Below are 23,077 nucleotides of genomic sequence, written 5' to 3'. Positions count from 1 at the left end.
GAACGATGGGCGTGGGGGGCTAGTTGCCCTCCAATCACTTTCGACTATTAAAAATGGCACTAGCCACTCCAATTTCCAATCGAATGAATCATTTTCGAAGTTTCTACGACAATTCCTTCGATACGAAGTGCCCTGGTATGGAAAAAAAAAAGAAAAAAAATAATAATACATTGTGCCAACATCGTTCTTTACTTAGGCAGCGCGATTGCGCTGCCTATGATATTCAGCTGATCAGAGATGTTGTTTTAGTTTTGTTCTGAGTCTCTTTGCCCCCTTTGCCAATTAATTTAAAAGAGAAAAGATGATTTCCCTTACGAAAATAAAGAGTGAAATCAAAATTTAAAACTAACAAAAGTTATTGCTTCGCAGATTCCGCAAAATATATCGACAAAGCTGTTCAAAAAAACTGACTCGTAAAATTTTCCAATATCTCTAGAACTGTAAAAACTAGCCCTCTAATGAAAACACAAATTGAACCCCCAGGAAACAAGATGTCTTTCTCTTAGGAGAAGAAAATTCCGTAAATAGCCTGCAGAAAAGAGAAAACTAATTTATAAGGCTTTAAATGGTCTTTCAGCGGCCATTTATCAATCTTTTACGTACAATTTTTTATTTTCTGCTACTACTACTACAACTACTACTAGGAACAACTCGCTGTAGCACCAAGTCACCTGAGGCCAACAAAGCTACACACGCTCCTCTTCCATACCAATTTACTCAAAGCTTCCCTCTTTACAGCCTCCCTAGAAACTCCCGTTCGCGTTAAATCTTTCCTTAAAACATCCTCCCATCCCATTGGGGATGACGTGCTTCCGTTTGGCCCTAGAGGGTTGGCCGACAAGAACAATCTTTAGAAATCTGTTTGAGAATTCTTACAGTAAAGATTCGCTAATTTTCATGAAAGTGAAAAATAAATAAATAATATTTTATTGATTGAGTAGTTTTTTTCAGGCCGGTTTGTAGCTTTTGTAGCTACATGTTGCTTTTTACTTACAGTTCGTTACCACGACCTGTTTGTCAGTCTTTTTGATGCTTCAGTTAAATTCAGCAAAAAATCTATTTACTCGTTTATTTTCACACTCCTCTTTCTCCAGGTCAAGACTTTTTACTTTCAGGGTTTTGTAGTTTCAAGTTGATGGTAATAAGTTACAGTAAAGCAAACAATGCTTCCTGCTTTTTAAAGATGTGGGTTTAAAACTCCTGTATATGGTTTTCGATCGTGTTAAATTAATTCGCAATCTTAGAATTTGCATTCCTTGATATTTTCACCTTTGATGTTTTGTGGCCCAAAACGACTGAACAAGCCACTTCTCTGTGTTTTTTTTCTTCAAGACAGTGAGGAGGGGGAATAAATAATCCTGTTCGAGGCTATAGGTCATGAAAAACTGAATGATTATCTTCGAATTTTCCATTTTCCCGTATTTTGAATCTCTTTGGGCAAAAATTGTTCTAATTCGGTACAAATTTACAGAAAATATTACTTTTCTACGGCACAGTCTTTTGTTGCTTAATAAGGACACTAAATACTGCAATTTCTGTTAAAATCAGCCCATTCCCAAGATACTATGAATACTGGTTCGAAATGGTCACCACTGGAGGGGAAAAAAGAAGAAAAGAGGAAACAAGAAAAAGTGATTTTCCATGTTATACAAGGTAGGGGACTGTAAATCTCCTTAGTAGAGTTTTCAACCATGGTAATTCCAACAAGTGTTCTTTTCATTCTTGATCATAACCGCAGTTACAAGGGGCTGTGGGTCACTCTTTACTAGAATGCAGCTATCACCATGACATGGTGATTGCAACCAAAGGATTATCAGAAGTGTCAAAAGTTCTGCTATTGTTGAATTAAGCCATCGTTCAAAGAAATATTTCTAAGGGTAATTTTGCTTTGTCAGCGTTTTCCTAAAAGTTGAATAATCCACAGATTTATCTAGGCTATACATTTTATTGAACTTTAGTACAAGAATATTTGCATATTTTTCCTTGTGAGACTTTTTTCGTATTATTTCATTTGTAATACAGAATACTTAAGCCATCTTTTTATTTCTTGATTTAGTGTCGTTAAAAAGAAAATACAGATCAATTCAGGCCTAATTATATTTTTAAACAATATCTATCTTAAACAGTCAGACAAAAATGAAAAATCGAGTTTTTATTTTTACAAAGTACTTAAGCATGAATAATATCATGAGACTCCATTTCAGCTAACTCTCGACCACGAGTTTCAGGAACAAAAAGCAGAATAAATATAAGTCCAAGAACAGATATCCCAGAGTACATCCAAAAAGTACCATGTGTACCTAGTAATTGTTGAAAATCAACAAAAGTCTTAACACCTATAAATGCACATGCGTAATTAACACTTGTGGCAATAGCACCTCCGACATTTCTGTATTCCAAGGGGAATAGTTCTCCTACGAGCAACCACGAAATGGGGCCAACTCCGATAGAATATGCAAGCATAAACACTATAACACACATTAAAGGAACCCAGTCTAAATTTGAGTTTTGAACCGGAATCCTTGAATATAGCTCCGTTTTTAACAATGGTTTGGCTAACTCTGTTCCTATATATTTATGGCTAAGTACTTGTAATGTAGTATTATCAATATACACATACGTGCCAAATGCGGCTAAGGCCACTGACATGAATAAACTCGATGCCACAAGTAGAGGAAGGCGACCAATAATATCAACAAGCATGCCACTGACAGTGGCTCCAATTAATTGTACTACACCCACAACAACAGCTGCGCTGTGCGGATTAATATCGTTAAAGGTTGTACTAAAAAGGGGTGCAGCATAAAAACTAAAAGCATGCGCACCACATAGCCGCTGAAATGCCATCACACCACAAGTGATGGCTAAAGGGTGAATAAGGCGACGTTTCATAAAGGCTCGGTTTGTGATTGTCGTTTTTTGGCATTGTCGTCGCACATTGGCTTGGATTGTTGAAAGTTCTTCGTAAATATCTGAGTTCATACCTCGAAGCCACTGTAAAGATTTTTCTGCCGAGTCTTCTCTGCCACGAAGAATTAAACAGCTGGGTGTTTCTGGAACGTGAAATGCAGCAATTAAAAGCATCAGTGGTGCTGCCGTTATAACCATAGCAAGTCGACGCCAATCCAAATACGCACCTAAGCAATAGCTTGCGAGTAATCCCAAATGGGAAGATAATTTAACAGCTGCCCCTAAGCGTCCTCTGATAGATGGGGTTGCAATTTCACTGATATAAACATGCGTCACTAGCAATATAATGGAAGAAAAGAAGCCACACAAGAAAGCGGCGCAATACAACACTTTCACACTAGTTGCAAATACTGTCAACAACCAACAAAATGAAAAAGGTGCACACACACTTAGAAGAACTCGTTTTCGTCCAAATTTCATGAAGAATCCCCCAAAAGGACCTCCAAGAAAGGCACCAAGTACAGATAGACTGGCAATCCATGATCCCTCTTGCGGAGATACTGTAAAATCGCTGTTTCTTGTGAGCTGTAGTGATGCAAGTGCAGGTGAAGTATAGCCTTTGCTCAGTCCACAGGCAAATGGACCTAAAGAAACAGCCAACGTTGCAAGGACCTAAAAAAGAGATAATGGTATTTCTTCTTTGTGCATTGAATTTCCTCTTTGAAAAAAATTATTCGATTAACTATATTGTTAACCGTTCTACAGTAAATGACCATATAAAACACATTTTCTCACTTTCTGATTTTTTTTTATAATATAATTACAAGAACCGCCACTATTTGTTGCATTTTACTAAAGCTTTCCTTGGAAAATAAATAAACACATTTATCTTACGGGGAGGACCCCTTTTAATCAGACAAATGGAAATTAATTTGGAGTGCTAGACCAAGCCGTTTCTCAAGTGCTCTGTCCTAGACACGTCCCACGTTTTTGGATCGTTAGAGCTGGACGTGTGCCTGCGTAATTTCCTTATTATCACGACAAATGGCAGCACAACAAAAGAAGCTCCCCTAAGAAATGTTTAAAAAAAGTTATGATGTCATTTGAAAATCATTATGATGTCATTATGGAAACCATTCCAATTCAAATAATGGCAGCAATAGATAAGTAAAGTTTCTGCTATATTTGTATCCCCTACTGCCATAAAACGACATAAACGAAAAACCTCCCTAGACTATTGACACGTTTGTGACTTTAGGATTGATTAGGAATTCATAATGACACTCATAGTTATTTTTAGACAGTGCTTCCTGAAATATTTTCATAAATGACAAAGATATACATAATTATTTTGTGTCTTCCAAACTCCAAGATCCCAAAATCGAAACTGCATACCTGTGTTTAATTCCCTGAAAAATTTGAATTGTATTGGATAGGCGTAGTGGATGTTGGCATTGAGAAACTGCAGGCTTTGGGTACAATCCCTTTATATGGGCCTTTCTAAAAAGTAAAGTTTGGTTAATGCTAATGAAATAAAAAGGATGACTATATAATAGTTTAGAAACAAATTTGGGCTATATATTTGCACATAAGGGGGGGGATAAAGCATTGCATATATTAAATATGTAACCTAACCTAATCTAGGTACCTTTTTCCCCATCTAAACCCCAAAAAACAGTATTTTAAATATCTTAAAACCACGCTAGACAAAGTGTTTCAGCGGTGTCTTGAATCATCTTGTAAAAACGGGTTTTTCAAAGCGTCTCTGCCGTTTGACTGTAGCATCTCTTGTTGGACTTCTTTAGAGAGGCCCGCAAAATGGGATTGTACCATGGTTTGTTTCGAATATCTTATAAAATTCGGTTTTTAGAAGATTCCACTTCTTGATTGAGGGCAACCGAAAAGCACAGGATTGCACTGATAAGAACACATCGATGTTATTAGTTATACATGTCAAGGCAGATACGTTTGAAAGAAGAAGGTTCTGACCCTTTTCCTTCTTCTGGAATAATTTTCATGTATGTTTCTACCACTGCTTCTCATGTTTTACATATAATTGACCTACTTTTTTAGTTTTTGAAAGTTATACCCCTTCCCTTTGGAAAATAAACAAACAAATGCCTGAATTTCACTTATTTTTGCACAAATCTACAACAGAAGTAAAACTTGGAGGAATATTCAAATTTTGCCAAAAATCTAAAATAGAATCCAAATTTTTTGTTCTTAAGCAAAAAAATGGAAAGAACTTTATAAGTAAAAACTTTATTTGTATGTAAATAAACTTTGTATTTACAAATACAACTATGTTATTTAAAAACGCACAGAAATTAATTTGAAAGATATTTTCCACAATCGAAGTTTTTCAATCAAAAGTGAAAAGCAGAAATAAAACTTAAAAGTAGCAGAAATAAAGTTATAGAATAATTCAAACTGAAAAATAGAAATTATCATGAATTGAAAAACAGAGCCCAAAACGAATAGAAACTAAAATGAATACTGATAAAACATGAAGATAACAGATATTGCAGTGGATATTCAGACGAATCTTAAACAAAAGGAAATTAAAATGAAAAATTAAATTAAACTTGAAACGAAAATAAATTACCACAAACTAAACTACGGCTACCCCCCTCCTAAACCCTCTAAGGGTTAGACAGCCATTTGCACTTTACTGACAATGAAAGTAGTTAAACAATCTCTCTTTTATTATTATGATATTAAAAAATCAGAAACTGACTCACAGTAATCAATATAATCATACTTTAAACAATCCATATAGTTTCATTAGTCTTATGTGCATTAAACTTTTTATCCATACTTTCTTTCTTTTAAACATATTAAATATAAAAAAACAAGTTTTTTTCAACTGAAAGTAAGGAGCAATATTAAACTTAAAACGAATAGAAATTATTATGTATATGAGGGGGCTCACCCCCTCGTCAATACCTCGCTCTTTACGCTAAAGTTCGAATTTTGTTCCAATCCTTTAAGAATGACCCCTGAATGACAAAGGGCTTAATTAGGATAAATTGCTCTTATGAAAGTACTAAAAAAAACTTTAGCATAAAGAGCGAGGTATTGAAGAGGGGGAAAGCCCTCCCCATATACGTAATAATTTCTGTTCGTTTTAAGTTTTAATGTTGCTCCTTACTTTCAGTTGAAAAAACTTGTTTTTTTTATTTAATTTCTGATCGTTTTTTAAATCATACCGGGAAATCCAGCACCCCCTTCATGGAAAATTTCCTCCCCCTATGAAAAACTTCTCCATGGAAAGATCCTCCTACGTAACCTTCTCCCCCCGACCGTTTTTCGACTATGCTGAACAAAATAGTTATCTAAAAATTTGTATCGGGTGACTTTGGGAAAAAATGAACGTGGAAGGGGCCTAACTGCTCTCGACTTTTTTGGATCACTTAAAAAGGGCACAAACTTTTAATTTCCGTTCGAATGAGCCCTCTCGCGATATTTTAGGACCACTGGGTCGATGCGATCACCCCTGAGAAGAAAAAAAATAAACACGCATCCGTGATCTTTCTTCTGGCAAAAAATACAAACTCCATATTTTTGCAGATAGGAGCTAGAAACCTCTACAGTAGGGTTCTCTGACACACTGAATCTGATGGTGTGATTTTCATTGAGATGCTATTACTTTTAAGGGGTGCTTACCCCTTTTTTCGAAAATAAGGCAGATATTCTCGGGCTTGTAACTTTTGATGGGTAAAACTAAACTTACCTATTTGAAATCAGCATCAAAATCCGATTCTTTTGATGTGTTTATTGGTATCGAAATTCCGTTTTTTAGAATTTCGGTTACTATTGAGCCTTACTAGCAGTTCCTTACCACCAACTGTTTGGTTCCTTTCAAATATAAAGAAAGCTAGTTGTTAAATCATTGATTGGTTGGTCAATTCAAAATATTGCTTCAACAAAAGAAGTAGATCACTTCAAAACTTGGCAATCATCATGTTTTATTCAGGCATCATATTTCTGTGTGCTTGAATGAAATGGAATCAAAGTGAAAAGTTTTGGAAAAAAGCGTCCTTCTAAAAACAGTAAAATTATACTGAAAGCTCTAGATTTTTCTACTAAAAGGAGCAATTTTTGTTCTTTCCTGAAATTTAGATTATTATTGTAATTTTATGTATGCCTGATGTTTATGATCAATAAAATCAACACTGTTCAAATACACATAGTTTTCAGTAAAGCACGAATGACACCCAAAGTTTTTAGAAGGTTTAAAAAGGAGGAGGAGGGTAGCCCCACTCTTAATTTTAGTAACTCGAATTCAAAAACATTGGTTAGCCTCGTGATATAATTTTGTCGTTGTGGTATGGCAAGTAAAAAACACTGCTCGGAACACAACTCGTTTCAAGCAAATTCCAGATCACGCTATACCCTTCAGAGAGTTTAGGAGTACGGTAACCCTACTTTAGTTTATGGTAATTCTTGTGTGTTTTAAGTTCAACTTGACTGTTCATTTCAATTCATGTTCGCTTTAGTATTCATCTATTCATCCACAACAGTATCTGATATCCTTACATTTGATGTGATTTAGTCATTTTAATTTTATTTGTTTTTCGTTTCATTTATTCATTCATAGTACCTTCTAAGTGATTCAGAGACCACACTGGCTAATCTTGACGAAACAAATTTTAATCATGACAAAAAAACGTTAGCGAAGAAAATAACGAGAATAATCATACCCAGTGAAAAAAAAAATACAATTCAAATATTTAGGTCGAGATCTCCAGTCAACCGTCCTCAGCACAGAGTTAAGATTAAGAAACACTGATAAAAGCACAAAAGACAATACAAAAGAGCAAATATCAAAAAAAAAAACACTACAATTGAAAAGAGGGGCAACTAAAAAAATTCACGTTGAATTGTAATTCAGAATTTCAATTGGGAACTCATTTTATGTTAAGCTTTTTTGAACATATCGCTAAGCAGGTATGACAAAATCAGAGATCCTATTAGGTTGTTAAATATGATTTTGTGAAAAAAATAGGAAAGACCGGAAAAAGTAGGTTAATAATAAATGGTACTTAAAAAGTTTTTCCAGTATCTGCATTAAGATTGACTTTCTTGTACATATGCTTCTTGATTTTAATTGCCTTCTGAATTTTTGCATGAAACTTTTAATTTAATCACAGAGGTGCTATTAGACAAAATGAAGTTGACTGAGTTATCACGGACGTGTCGAGCCAAGGCGGAATTAAAACTCTCGCGCCTTTGGCTCAGCTTCATGGCTTTGTTGAATTAAAATTTGTGTTCCAAAAACCTCTCTTCTCATTTTTGGTGGCTCCTTCCAATATACAAACAACCGCTGGAATGGGGGATTCAATAAATACTACTACCAAGATTGGAACTGGTTTAATCCTGCCACAGGTGAAAAAAGCTCTGTGTTTCGTTAAAATGTTCAAATGCGAGATTTAGGTTATGTTTTTGATTTGTTTTCGGTTTGTCGATCAATTTAGAAACAAAGGGTAAAACAATGAAATTTTTCTTATCGCCCGCCAAAAAGATGCCTTCAGCTAGACGTCATGTTGTTGATGCATATTTTATGCCTTTTTAACTTTTTCTCAACAATGGATACCAGCAATTTAATTGGATATCAATAACAAATTAAAATTTCCTTGAAATAGTTGAGTTCTGGAACTATATGAGCTTCAGAACATATTCTTAGCACACGATAAACTAACGATAAAAACGCTCCTCCTTTTACACAAGGAGAGTGACTGGAAGAAAAATGAAAATACTCATCGTTGTCTTTAGGCTTGATATAAATCAAGACTCGGGGACTTTTTGAGAATTAAAACGTCCAGAAAAGGCAGTTTATGATTATCCTTTAGTTCTAAGGTGTACTGAAGATCTAGAACCTGGATTGTTAAAAAGGTATTAAGTGACGTATCTCCCTGATCATACACAGAAATCACTTCACCCACAAACCGACCCCAGAAACGCTGCTGTATATAAGAAGTGTTTGGAGCATGGGTTTCAGTATTCTACGCAAATCCCATGTAAAAACTGGCCAAAAAACCAAAGGCTATGGGAGAGCACGGAATCAAATGGGAAAGTAAATCTCTTCTAGACTTAGATTATGTAGATGTTTAAATGTCCTTAATAAAAATATTAGCCAAATGGATGAATATTTGGAGGTTTTGAGAGTTCAGGGTGCATGAATAGGTTGAAAAATTAATGTTGAGAAGACTAAGCAAGCATGGATACAAGGGGGAGGCGATGGGGGTGATCCCCCCCCCCAAACGAATTTTTTAAGAATCCTTCCTAAATTATACTATTGAGTACTATATATCTGGATTTTAAATAAAAGCTTTTTGGCATGTTTTGATGAACTTATTTTATAATCAGTCAACAAACGAAGGTCGCTTATAACAATATTGTGTGAAACTAGTCTGACTAGTTCTTAGCAAGAAATTAGACATTAGTAGACGCTTTGTTTTTACAGATAAACTTATTACTCTTTTGGATTAACAAATTTGTACGGAAAATGGACTTTGATTGTGGACCATCGGACTATTTAGTGTATTCCCCTGTTCTGAATTTTCTTCAGTATAATTTGGAGAGAGGAGCAGAAGATGCAGTTATTTTGAAATCAGCTGTAGACTTTTTTGAGCTGACCGATATTGCGAAAGGGAAGAAATTGCTGGGAGAAAAGCTGTTGATTTCGAAGGCTTGTCCTAAACGTACTGGACCAAATGCTCCAATGAATTACCTGAAGGATATGCTAGAACTGATTCAGAGAATGAAAACTGGGTCTAATCCAATCCTGCTCGTTTTCTTGATACGTTCTCCCACAGAGGTTCCATCTTCACCTGCAGTAGCCTATTCTAGGCTCACGGCAAAAATTAATACTCTTCAACAGACCTTACTGCAAATTAAAGACAAGGTGACTGCTTATGATCTACATTCCCCTGGATTACCAAGGGACGATGGTGCTCCTATTCCAGTTGAAACGATTAAAGCAACAATCGTTATCACGAAGACACCACGTCGCCTGAAAGTGGTTTTGCCGAAAATAACAATTTTTGGCGAAACTGAGTTACAAACACCATCTTGTGTAAAAAAAAATCTCCTTTCGAATGGTTTATTTGTCCTTGTAAGACGTCTCTAACTGCCTTTATTTTGCAGTTCTCCTTTGCCGAATCGTATATTTTTCGATTTCTTTAAAGCGGTTTTGCCGAATCGCATACGGGATTATAGCATGGTCCGTTTTGCCGAAAGTTGCTGATTTGCTGAACGCGACCTTGGAGAAGAAGAAGACGATCTTTCTTATCTTGATGAACAAGATATAATTATGAGGCCCAAGAGATTGAAAATGTCGATTTCCCCAGATATTTTTGAAACAGACAGGTAAGAATTAGATATTTTGAGACAGATGTATGTATAGCAGCATAAATTGGAGTTTGCTTCCACAGTTCTAAAGGAGGTGCTAATGAAGGTTCATGGGCGGAAAACAGTCTAGAACACTAATCTGTTTCCTACTTGGGGAGCTAGTTCTGATTCAGCTGGCAAACATCTTCCTGAATGGGATGTTCATGTCAATATTGCATTCATGTGTCTTCCTAACTCTGATGAACACCCCAGATAGGCACTGTGATCCTAAATGTATTAAACCTTGGCAGGGGTTAACGATTTCTTTTTTATACTGGTTTACCACAGGAAACTGATATTGCAAGTGGCTCCCTAAAAATAAGATTGAATAGAAAATAGAACTTATTGTTTTTTCATACTTTCAGTTAAAGAAAACTTTGGGGAGTCAATTGCAATAACAATTTCCTGTGGTAAACCAGTTAAAAAAAAGAAGTCACAAACCCCTATCATTGTTTAATGCATTTTGGATCACAGTGCCTATCTGGGGTGTTCATCAGAGTTAGGAAGACTCATGAATGCAATATTGACATGAACATCCCGTTTAGGAAGATGTTTGCCAGCTGAATCAGGACTAGCTCCCCAAGTAGGAAACACATTAGTGTTCTAGACTGGCAGAAAAAGCTGGGTCAAAGATTTCAGTCAAGGAAACAGATGAGGTGGTTGCTCTTTGACCTGTCTGTGTGTAGGCTAATGAAAGGGTGTGGAACTAGTTTGTGTCACTAAAATCATTCTTAGAAAATGTTCCAGTAACATGGGTGAACATAAAGCTTTCTTTTTTAGCCCCGAAGATTTGTCTTCAGATGAAGATTCTGACCCGACGTATTTCCCGAAAGTGGAAAGTGATCCAGAATCTCCACCCAGTAAGGGATCTTCATCAGAAGTCGAAAGTACTGCCCTCTGCGAAGATGCTGGCCAGTCCAGCTCTCCTACTACTCGAACAAGTAATAGAACAGAAAGTGAACCAGAGGCTACCAGAGAAATCAGTGAAACAGCTTCTGCTAGCATGTCTCCAACCACAGAAGGAAATGATGGCACAGAAACGAGAAATAATGAATCCAAAAAAGTCAGAAAGAGGTTAAATAACAAGGAAAAGTGGGTAAAAAATCAGATAAAGAATGCAGTAAACTCTGGAAATGTTTATCTGAACCCTGTTACCTAAAAAGTACATGGAAAGGAAAAGGAAGTGAAACCCTTTAATTACCCTCATTCGTGTCCTTTCAGATGTTTTGAACATTTCTCGGAGACAGATCGTCCAATTGTGTTTAAAAACTTTTGGGCATTGTCAAAAGATTCCAAAAGGATGTACTATTTGAAAACAACAAAACCTTTACCTAATAAAAGGAACAAAAAAGAGAGACTCGGCTGAAGCATACATTCCACTATTACCTGTCAGTTCATAAGAAAACTGTGGAGGTCTGCAAAGGATTTTTTTTGCTACCCTAAACATCAATGATAAGTGGATACAGTATGGTCATAAGTTCTTAAGTGATGAAGTACCTCCTGTTAGTGTACCACAGAATCATGTGAATAAAAGTAAAGAAGAGGATCTCGATTACATAAGAAAGAAAAGTGAAAGCTTCCAAATCATTGAATCCTATTACTGTCGTGCCAAAACCAACAGAAAGTTCCTCGACCCCTCACTCAATATAAGCAAAATGCATTCATTGCATGAAAGTAAGTGTGCGGAAGATGGTAAGTTGCCTTTAAAGGAACACATGCACAGAAAAGTTTACAATTATAAATTTAATCTTGAATTTTATGTGCCTAAAACTGACAAATGCGATGTTTGTGAAGAAAAAAAGGTTGCTGAACAAAATAGTACTGAAGTATCTGAGGAGGTCAAAACCTCCTCAAGCAAAACATGTGAAAGGAAAACTAGAAAGCAAAGAAGAAAGAGATAAGGACAGGGCTTCGGATGACCCCGTATTGTGTTTTGATATGGAAAAGTTTTTTCTTTGCCAAAGGGGGATGTCTATCCTTTTTTTACAAAAAAGAGATCACTTGCTTTAACTTAACTACTAATCTTACCTTTCGTAGACATATAGGATAGCTAATCAAGAAAGTTTATAGTTGTTTGTGGTCAGAATGTCTTGCTGGTAGAAGTGAAAATGGCATTGCCAGTGGTCTTTGTGCTATCGTTGATAAGGTTTTTATTACCTATCCTGACATCAGAAAGTTGGTTACATGGTCAGATTCAAGTGTGCCTCAAAATCGTAATCAAATAATGAGCTACATGATGCAAGACATCCTGAAGAAGCATTCATACGTCCAGAGTATGACGATGAAGTATTCTGAGCCTGGCCACTCCAGGATTCAGGAGGTTGATGCTGTTCAGAGCGTCATTGAGAGGTCTTTGAAGCACAAGGAAGTCTTTTTGCTCCTAGAATTGACAAAAAAGCTTTTGATTCTTCGGCCCCATGACCTGTTCGTCATTATTCAAATGACCAAGCAGAAGTTTTTTGATTACCCGAACGCGTTATAATACAAAGTAGATCTTATTACTTATAGCAAGGACTATAAACAATGCTGTTCTGCAAAACTTTGTGTGTAGATACTGCTGATTCTATGTCACTGACTGCACCAGAGACTAGCCCAAGGAGGCCATTGCCCTATGTGTCAGCTGGGAATGTTGTGGAAAGGTTGCTGCCTACTGTACCTTCTACTACAGCAGTTGAGTTGCCAACAGCAAAAATAAAATACTTAGAATCACTTTACCGTTTCATGCCCGCAGTAGTTGTGGTATACATGAAAAGTCTTATTGGAAGTTGTAACAGAGCTGAGGTACATAGCACTTCGGCTGAAATCATAGCGTGTCCCGAAGCAACCTCTGCCGTTAATACTCTGAAGGTTAAAACCAGAGATTCCAAGAAGCTTGTTGCTAAGTGAGACCTCCCACTGATCTTTTGTTACATTTTATTGTAAAACTCCCAGTTAATTGTCGAAATTAAAATTTGTCTATCAGATGAAATATGTTTTGCCGAGAGTCGCATTTCTAATTCATGCTGAGCCGATTCCGTTTCGCCATATCTTACCTATGCTCCGTCATTTTCAGGCGGTTTTGCCGAAAATGATATTCAGTCCGTTTTATCTCAGGAAAGGCTCACCTTAGACCAATAAAAATAAGCACAACGATATAAGCGATTTTGCTTCTTAATTTTGAAACAAAAATCAACGCTCTAACTATTGCCGATTCTGAGATACAAATGTCAAAATTTTCAAACTCGTTTTTCTCCCGTTTTTGGAAAAACAGATTCGGCAAAACTGCTTTCAGGCGACGACCAGGTGATCTTGACAATCCGTCGAAACGAAAAGCTGTGATTGATAAAATTTCCGGACATGAATGCGTTGAGAATATTCGCGCCTCGGGGGACAGAATAATAATGAATATTGACAGTGTCGTGGGAAGTGGCTTTTGTGATTCAGCCCGTTTGGTCTTGCGCGGATCGGATGTGAAGGTTGTGGAAAAGAAGTTTTACGGAATCGCGAAAGGGATTGGCGACTCGTTTGATTTATCTCTGTTCAAGAACTGTTCTGGCGTTATTGAAGCCACTCGGATTGGCAATTCACGATGTGTCAAGATTGCTTTTAGTGATCAAGGATCTCTTATTTTGGTTCTTAGATTGGGACTGAAAGTTGAATATGAACTGATCTGTGTCTACGAATTTAAGAAAATCCCAAGATGCTGTAGAAAATGCAAGTCTCCTGAGCATCTAATAGCTAACTGTCCCAGTACCTCCCATAAATGTTCCAGATGCTCCGGTCCTCATGAGTACTGCAAGAAAACCCTTGTACAAATCCCATAAAATGTGCAAACTGTGGATGTGATCATGTAACATTTAATTTTCGCTGTCCCCGTCTCCAAGCTCAAGTTAAGAACGTTACTAGGCGCCTTCATAAATGAACTGTCGCAAAATCTCTGTATGTTCGTTTAACATTAACGGGACTAAAGATAAAGTGCCAAGCCTGGAAGAAAAGTAGAGCCGTCTTGATGTCCTTTTCCTGCAGGAATATTTGCTTCCTGCCTGTAGCGTGAACTTTTTGCGAACGAATCGTGATCACATTGTGTTTAGTACCAACGCTAGACGGACTCGGGGTAGGCCTTCTGGTGGTCTCGCGTGTTATATCAGACAGACTCTTGCAGATTTATCCCCGGTGTGCTACCATTCATCTGAGCACTTTCTAGCTGTAAGAATTGGTGACAATGTCCTAGTAAATGCTTACCTGCCGCATAATAAAAAGTCGGTAAAGTCATTCTCGAGCTTTGCCAAGTCTTGTGATAAGCTACAAGGTCTAATTAGTGGCATCGAATCTCTTGGCTACTCATGGCTACTTGCCGGTGATCTGAATTGCAACATTCACTTACCATCCAGTCGTTCTGAGACCCTGCTAATGCTCTACCAGCTGCACATAGGATTATAAATAAATATTGCAGGTGCTCATATATCCATAATAGTGGTGCATTTTCTGATTTAGACCATTGTGTGTGTTCGCCCCTTCTTCATTCCTCTGATGTTCATGTCGACGATAAGGAGAGAGACTATGACCACCTCCCTCTTATTTTTGATCTATCTATTAGCTCTACAATCAGCTTCAGTGCTCTTCCTAAGCCTCAAAAATGGACTTGCAAACATGACTGGGGTAATGCAAATTGGCCCCTCAATCTTTTGATGCTTGCTTTGCTGCTATCAAATATATCTGTGCCTTTTCATCTTCTTGGTGCCGGTTATTTTATCAGTGATGTCTGTGGTCAGCTAAATGCTTGCAATAGAAATATCATCTCTTCAATTAAACAAGCTGAAGCAATAGCTGTTAAGTTTATTCGTGTGCGACTTAACATCCGCAAGACTTTTTGGAAATGTGATCCAGAACTTAAGAAAGTTTAGAACCAAGCCAAGTTTCGGTTAAAGTTGTGGACTGTTTGCGATAGACATTCTAGTGGCAAGTTTTAAGCATCAAGCAGAAAACAAAATCGGCTTATAAGTGTCATCTTTGTGCAGTTCGGTTTTCGGGCACTGAATTCACGTTTAATGGTAAACAGTAGAAAAGTGTGCTGAATGCATCAAAACTCGAAGATTTTTTCTCCATTGATATTATTCCAAGATTTTCGTGGATTAATCACTACACTCGTTTTTTTTCCGGGATTAATTATGCTGTTCATAGTCGTTTTTAGGCTTTACTGGCAAAGGTTCTTCCTAATAGGGTGAGCCAAATACAAATTATTCCTGTTGAAAAATCTAATATTGTGAAATCTCTTTGACAGTTGAAGTCAAAGGCTTGTGACCTTGATAGTATTTGTGCGGCTCATCTTGATCCACGTTCCACTGAACTTGTATTGCATCCCCAGTTATTATTTCAAATGTGCCTTTCTAGGTCTATTGTCCCTGATTCATTTTTATGTGGAAGCATTATTCCTATACTAAAAAAAAGGAAAAGATCTACATTCATGTAATTCGTATATGCCGATTACTGTCGCCTGTACTCTTAGTAAATTATTTGAGTATGTATTGCTTCCACACATCGATGAATTTGGAAATTATGAGGCTAACCAGTTTGGATTCATGTCAGGTTTGAGTTGTCAACATACTCACCACGTTTTAGCGCAGCTTATTAAGGAAGCCACTCGAAATAGCTATAGTCTTCATTTTTGTACCCTTGATATATCTAAAGCATTCGTTAGTAATTGCCATGCCCAAGCTTCTATGCTCTTAGTCAACTAGGTGTGAATGCGTCTGTGATTCTTGTTCTAAATTTTTGGTATTCAAATTCATATCTAAGATTAAAATCAGGAAGATGGTATTTTTTAGGACATATACCAGTTAAGTGTGGAGTTAGGCAGGGGGGAGTTCTCTCTCCCCGTATCTTTATTGCTTCTATTCAACATGTTTTGTCTGGTATTGTTCTTGCCTTATGGAATTCACAGACGTATCATACTTAGCTTATGCTGACGACTTGCTTTTTATTAGCCGAACTGAGTTTGGTTTAGCGCGTTTTGTCCGATCCGTTGCCGCTGCATTTGAAAGTATTGGGTTATTCCTTAATGTTGATTAAATAAAAAAAACAATTTTTTTTAACTGAAAGTAAGGAGCAACATTAACAGTTAAAACGAACAGAAATTATTCTATATATACAGGGGCTGTCCCTTCTTCAACGACTCGCTCTTTACGCTAAAGTTTTTCGTTGTTTAAAAAAAAAATATAGTTGTGAGAAAGTCAAACTTTAGCGTAAAGAGCGACGCATTTAGGAGGGGACAGCCTCTTTCATATTCGGAATAATTTCTGTTCGTTTTCAGTTTTAATTTCGCTCCTTACTTTCAGTTAAAAAAATCTTGTTTTTTTTAATTTAATTTCTGAACGTTTTTGAATAAATGCAGGTTTTGATCTTGGCTCACCGTACATGAATAATTAAAACAAAATTTGCATATTATTTTACTTCTATTTGGTTAAATAGCTTTCTTGAAACCTGTTTAATTTTATTTAAGAACGTTTTTATTAGTAATAAATATACGTAACTTACGAATTAACTTACGTAAAGAACTTCTATATTCATATATTTTTAGTAAGTATATTAGAGGGTTTGGCCCCCAGTCAATACCTTGCTCTTTAAGTTAAAGTTCGAATTTTGTTCCAATTCTTTAAAAATGACAACTTAATCACAAAGGCAGTTAATTAGAATAAATAGCTTTTATTAAAGTACAAAAAAATCTCTGTCTTAAAGAGTGAGGTATTGACTAGGGGGTGAACCCAATCATATATATAATATTTTCTGTTCGTTTAAAGTTTTGATGTTGCTGCTGTTGCAGTTGAAAAACTTGTTTTTTATATTTTATTTTTGATCTTTTTTTAAATAATGCTGGGAAGTCCGGCGTCCCCTTCATAGCAATGTCCCTTCCCCCATGAAAAATTCCTTCATGGAAAGATCCTCCCAAATAACTTCCGAACCACCCCCCCCCCAATACCAGGAGAAATCTCCCCTGAAAACGTCTGTATACTTCCCAATAACCAATACTATATGTTAACATTGGGTAAAGTTCATAACTTTCAGCCCTCCCTCCGGGAACTTTAGGGGATTAAGTCATTCTATAAGACAAATTTATAATGTTTTTGAACATTTTGAACAAAAGGGCTCTCTCAAAATTTAGATCGGGTGACTTTGGGAAAAAAATGAGCGCGGGAGGGGGCCTAGCTACCCTCCATTTTTTGGTCACTTTAAAAGAGCACTAGAACTTATAATTTCTATTCTAATGAGCCCTCCCACGATATTCTAGGACCACTGGGTCGATACTATCACCCCTGGGAAAAAAAAAAACAAAACAAATACACCCGCATCCGTGATCTTATGTCTGGCAAAAAATGCAAAATTCTACGTTTTTGGACATAGGAGCTTCAAATCTCTACAGCAGGGTTTTCTGATCCGCGGAATATGATGGTGTTATTATCATAAGGGTTCTATAGTTTTTAGGGGGCCTTCCCCCATTTTTTCGAAAATCAGCCAAATTTTCTCAGGCGCGTAACGTTTGATGGGTAGAACTAAACTTGATGAAACTTATATATTTGAAATCAGCATTAAAATCTGATTCCTTTAATGTATCTATTTGTATCAAAATACCGTTTTCTAGAGTTTCGGTTACCATTGAGCCGGGTCGCTCCTTACTTACAGTTCGTTACCACGAACTGTTTGATAAATGTGAATATCTTATTTTTAATGGAATTAGTTTGTCTCATCGTTTGGATTGCAGCTCTGTTTCTATACCTCAAGTCACCTCTTTTCGATGGCTCGGGATCTCTGTCTGCAATTCACTAAGTTCTTTTCGGTTTCAGACAATTCGTGATGTTAAGAATAAGCTTAAACTGGGATATTCTAAAATTGTTGGAAATCGTGGACATTTCCGGCGACAAGCGCTAACAAAGCTGAACTCGATTTTTTGCGAACATTCCGTGTTATTTTGCTCTGGTGTATATATGCTTCTGAACAAAGGTGACGTAAAAAGGGCCAAGACGGATTACTATCACTATTGCAAGTTTTTTCTGTATTTACTGCGATCATTCCAGAACCGGAGGTTAATGAGTCAGTATCAGGCAACAGATATTGTTCTTTCAGTTGAAAAATTAAGTTCAAAATTAATTGACAATGCACCAATCCGTCTTGGCTCTAACCATCGTCTTATCTACCTGTTTAGCTAAGCCGTTGTGTCTTTTTTGTGTATTTATTGCTTATTTGTAGTTTTTTGTTTTCTTTCCTGGTACTTCACTTTTTCCCTTTTGTAAGTGGTAAGAAATATATTATTATTATTTGTTTGTTTAACTGAATGTTCTTTTTATTTGTTTATCTTACTTTAAGTGCTGTGTGTGTTTATTTTTCTTCTTTTTTCTCTTTACTCCACTTTTTATCACATTGTTTGTGCAGTGGGTTATATATAAATTATTAATATTATATGAGAAATAAGGACTGAAAAATCGATCGTTTTCTGAAATAAAAACAATGAAACATATCGACGCAATAAAACTGTTCAGAGATGGCATGTATTATACACCCAAGACTGAAACGTTTCTGTACTGTTAGGGAGAGCCCAAGGAAGTGCAGACCCAAGACAAAAAGTTTGAAGAGTGACAGTGCTGTGACCTGTATAAGCATGCAAAGGTTCGTATCACTTATCACGTAATACATACGTCCAAATGGAATATTTTTATTTCCATCACTGAACTTGACAAAAATCAAGACTCCTTCACCAACGCTATAAATGTTTGCCTCATTGCTACCCGCCACACAACATCATAAAAAGTACTCTGACAATAATGCCAATTCATCTGCCATCAATCTAATGTCTGCCTCATTTGGTGGCACTGAAATAGCTTAGGATTGTGATGAAGATACTGGCTTGTCATCTATTATAAGGGCCAAGGATGTGTCTTTCTTTATGCCAAATGGCTTTGCATCTTACTGCAAAGAGATTTAAGAATCATGTGTCGCCTCATACCAATTGGGAGTCAGAAATTTCGCACCCCAATTTCTTCCGCCTAGTTTATGTCAATACTTTAGTGAGTATTTTTCACATCTCCCTTGACATATGACCTGGTTATACTTATTTTTTTTCTCATATGTGGAACCCTGTGCAGGGCACCATAAGGCCAACTATCCTTTCTGGCATACCTCATCGAGGTCCTTTGAGCAATAATATTCTTTGGAAGATTCATTTCCTGCTGCTAGGGCTAGGCCTACTAGCACCATTTATCACTCCCTTTACCCATTTGTCCTTTTTTCTTGACATCATATTCTGAACTTCCTTGTCTTATAGAGAAAAATTTTTGACAAAAAATCAAACTAACTCAAGAGTTTATTTTCCACTGCATGAAAACGCACTGTTTATCTTCTGCTAATCTTTTGCTGCGTCTGCTTTTCACCTTGATTGGGATAAGTTTTGCAGCATCAGCAAAGCTTGTCTTTTTCCCCAGCCAACTGACAAGGCATTTTCTGATTCCTTGCACTTTTTCTTTGCTTTTGAGTACCTTTGCCAAAACTATCGGTAACAACATTAGAAATAACCCCTCATCCTCAAACATTGTCATTTATCAATGGGTGCGTTCTCGAACATTGTATTTTGAGAGAGGATTTTTCTATATTTATTTTGTCCTATTTCTATAGGAGCCTTTCACGTTAGTGTCTAGACGCTTAATTTATCCATGCATCTTATATTGCAAACTTTCAACACCGTGATGGTATCAAAGAGCAATCGAAAATATTACAACTCACCAAATGAGCTGTAATTACACAACTCAGTGGTTTACGCAAAGAGTGCGTAACCTTCCCTTTGACAAGGTTCGTCTCTGATTGGCCAACAGATATCGATGTTTAGTGGCAATCACGTCGTCGACAAAGTTTCCCAATGCCTTGCGAAAGCGGCAAAGTGAGCCAGTTGATCTCCAGTTACGTTACGTTCAATGTAGATACTATTTCGTCTCAGTTGTTTCCATCCTGTCTCAGTTGTTTCCATCCTTATAATCTACTAACATATATTCACACTATAAATCAAAATCACGAAAAAACCAAACAAGTAGTGAAAATATAACAACTTTTAACTATTAGCACACTCTATTAAATAATATCGTCCATAGAACATAAACGACGTGGAAACGCATTACTAGCTAGAAATACTTAAGTAGCCGTTTGATTGACCGCATTTGAAGCAACAAGCTTTACGAGAGACGTATTTCTATTCCACTTCATGGAGCTAAAAGGGAAGAAAGGTTGAAATGGCTAGGGCGCGTTTTACGAAAGAAGGATAAAAAAACTGAATATTGGGTAATACCGACAGGTAATATCGAAAAATGGTACCACTAAAATAGGTTGTGACCAATCAAACTGAAAGAATTAGCTGGGACATCAGTCCAAGAAAAGAAAAATAAAGAAGAAAATTACCTGCTCGATGTGTTTTGGCGCTGATCCCAAACGAAAAAGTCCTATAGTTGAACTCGACATTTTGTTTCAGCCCAATTCCTGTAACAATTATAAACTATAGTATATAATACGATATCGATAATATCAAAGAAAAATCGAAAGGAAATACTTTCTACCACGATACTAGAATTTTATAATTGCACCACGTAGCATACATTACTTAAAAACTATTTCCTTCAATTTAAACTGTCCAGAGGAATGACTCCAGGTCCGAAAAACACGAAGCCCCAAGAACGACCGACCCTGTGCTTGACTCCAGCTAAACGGTATCGCTCAATCACTATGCAGATATAACAGCTCATATCAAGGGTGGCGTATCCATGATTTTTATTCGGGGAAGTTTTTTTCGGGGGAAGGGGGGTACCAAAAAAACTTTAAAAAACGCATCAAAATATGTTTACATGTTTTTCTGTTACGTTTTTGCGTGTCGGACAAAACTTTCGGGGGGGGAGGTTAACTCCATACCCCCCTCCCCCTGGATATGGCCTTGGCTCCTATGTCTTCCTTAAAAAAGCTTTCCTTTAATAACAATCGGTTCAAAAGATTATAAACGCAGTAATAAGGCCTTTAAAGATGATAAAGTTTGGAAGAATAAAAAGACAAGTCAGTAAACCAGGATTAAATCATTGGAAGCTACAGTGATAACAGTGGCCAAATCTGGTTCTGAAACATGGGTGCTCCGAATAGGGGATGGAAATTTCCAGAGAAATTGCCTACGGATTGTTCTGGGTACCTGGCTGACTGACAGTATTTCAAACAGTAGGCTGTACGAAAAGTACGGTTCAATCCCGCTTCCTAGGGCTATAATGAGAGAAAGAATGAGAAGGCTTAGGCACGTTCTGCGGATGAAGGATGAAAGATGAAAGATTGCCGAAGATTCTCCTTTTCGGCCAACCGTCTAGGGCTAAACGGCAAGCAGATCATCCGCGGTTGAGGCGAGAGGATGTCATAAAGAAATATTTAAGGAAAATGAGAACTTCCTGGGAGGGTGTAAAGAGGGAGGCTTTGAATAGATTGGAATGGAGGAGGAGCGTAAGTAGCTATGTTGGACTCAGGCGGTTTGATGCTGCGGTGAGTTGTTAGCAGTAGTTAGTAACGGTTGAATGGTACGGGGGTTTTCACATCAGTTTTACAGCATCAGTTTAATCCAGACACCACAAACGTTCAATTATCTGCATATCCCCCTCCCCGCTCCATTAGATCAGTCCTAGTTAATCTTGTCAATAATTGTGAATAATCTCTCTGTGATCTGTTTTTTTTTTGTCATATGTAGGTGGAGACGAGTTTTAAACATCTAAAGAATATTTCAATAGTATATGTTAATTAGTTTAAAAAAAATCAAAAAAAAAATCAAGAAGTAGGTTTTTCAAAGACATATTCAGAGCTATAGCTCGCGCTTTTTACATTCCCCAAAACTAAATTTGAGTTTTTATTGCCCCCTTCCCTTTCTCCAAATATGCCTGAAAGTATCAACAACTTCCCCTGAACCGTTCCCAAGATACTGCAGACATACTACAGCAAAGACCTGAAAACACATAGTATCTTTCGATTCACCTTCAACACCCTCCAAGTCAAAGCTTTAAGTTGACTTGACCCTCCTAACCTCCCATACTCCCTCAAAGTATCAACTCGATCCCTTAAGCCATTCTTAGAAAAATTTTAGGATAAACTAATTCTCAAAACCTAGATAAACTATGCGATAAAAAGAAAAGAAAAAAAAGCTGCGTAATTTACTGACAATTTTTGGTTTGGATATCATACAGACGCTATCAAGTTTATTTGCTAGCTGGTTGACCCCTAGGAAAAAAAAATTAGAAAATCTAAGAAGTTTAAATTTCTCTACAAAAACTTGTACCTCTCGATACTCAATTTCACATCACACTCTAAAAAAATTCTCAAAATTTCCAGAATTCTCTAACTTAATTTTCATCGCATCTTCTTTCGTAACATTTTATTTTCTTACACGTTGGTAGCGCAAATATTTTAACACTTTCTTGAACACTTATTTGAGGGAGTATGGGACAATATGAGGGTCAAGTCAACTTAAAGCTTTCACTTGGAGGGTGTTGAAGGTGAATCGAAAGATACTATGTGTTTGCAGGTCTTTGCTGTAGTATGCCTGCAGTATCTTGGGAACGGTTCGGGGGAAGTTGTTGAAAAATTAGAAAAATTAGAAAAATTAATTTATATAAAAAAAAAATCTAAAATTGAAGCGGTGAAGAATTTCAAATGCTACGCTTCGAGTCGAGAGACTCACTTTCTATAAAGAGGCAGAGTTTTTAACGACTGATGCTGGGGTTGAAACAAATAATCTACCATAAGT

At 36.8% G+C, this 23,077-nt stretch overlaps 2 protein-coding genes across 3 annotated transcripts in view; one reads left to right on the top strand and one right to left on the bottom strand.

Annotated features, from left to right (window-relative positions):
* Positions 1 to 2,055: 2,055 nt before the first annotated feature.
* Positions 2,056 to 23,077, bottom strand: part of LOC148939443 (facilitated trehalose transporter Tret1-like) — an 86,018-nt gene continuing 64,996 nt past the window's right edge. For both annotated transcript variants that reach the window (XM_089106592.1, XM_089106593.1), the window contains exons 3-4: positions 20,716 to 20,793; positions 2,056 to 3,582 (exon numbers count right to left, since the gene is read on the bottom strand). In XM_089106592.1, the coding sequence (XP_088962718.1) occupies positions 2,170 to 3,582; positions 20,716 to 20,775 (1,473 nt within the window). In that variant the 5' untranslated portion in view covers positions 20,776 to 20,793 and the 3' untranslated portion in view covers positions 2,056 to 2,169. The remainder of the gene's footprint in view (positions 3,583 to 20,715; positions 20,794 to 23,077) is intronic.
* On the top strand, positions 9,409 to 18,482 carry LOC148939445 (uncharacterized). Its single transcript, XM_089107225.1, has 3 exons — positions 9,409 to 9,920; positions 13,585 to 13,913; positions 18,144 to 18,482. Exons 1-3 carry the CDS (start codon positions 9,419 to 9,421, stop codon positions 18,480 to 18,482), a joined length of 1,170 nt encoding a protein of 389 aa, XP_088963351.1. The 5' UTR covers positions 9,409 to 9,418.

Source organism: Artemia sp. Qi Xiang Cuo, chromosome 21 (genome assembly GCF_049724085.1).
Source record: "Artemia sp. Qi Xiang Cuo chromosome 21, ASM4972408v1, whole genome shotgun sequence".
NCBI lineage: Eukaryota > Metazoa > Arthropoda > Branchiopoda > Anostraca > Artemiidae > Artemia > Artemia sp. Qi Xiang Cuo.
This window is presented reverse-complemented; position numbering and strand designations above follow the sequence as displayed.

Bases quoted from the DNA above. Each gene is read 5' to 3' on its own strand.
- LOC148939445 (XM_089107225.1), top strand. From the start codon at position 9,419: ATGGACTTTGATTGTGGACCATCGGACTATTTAGTGTATTCCCCTGTT. The intron at 9,921-13,584 runs GTCGCCTGAAAG...GGCGACGACCAG, and splicing joins CGTTATCACGAAGACACCAC to GTGATCTTGACAATCCGTCG. The intron at 13,914-18,143 runs GTTCTTAGATTG...GTTAAGAATAAG, and splicing joins ATCAAGGATCTCTTATTTTG to CTTAAACTGGGATATTCTAA.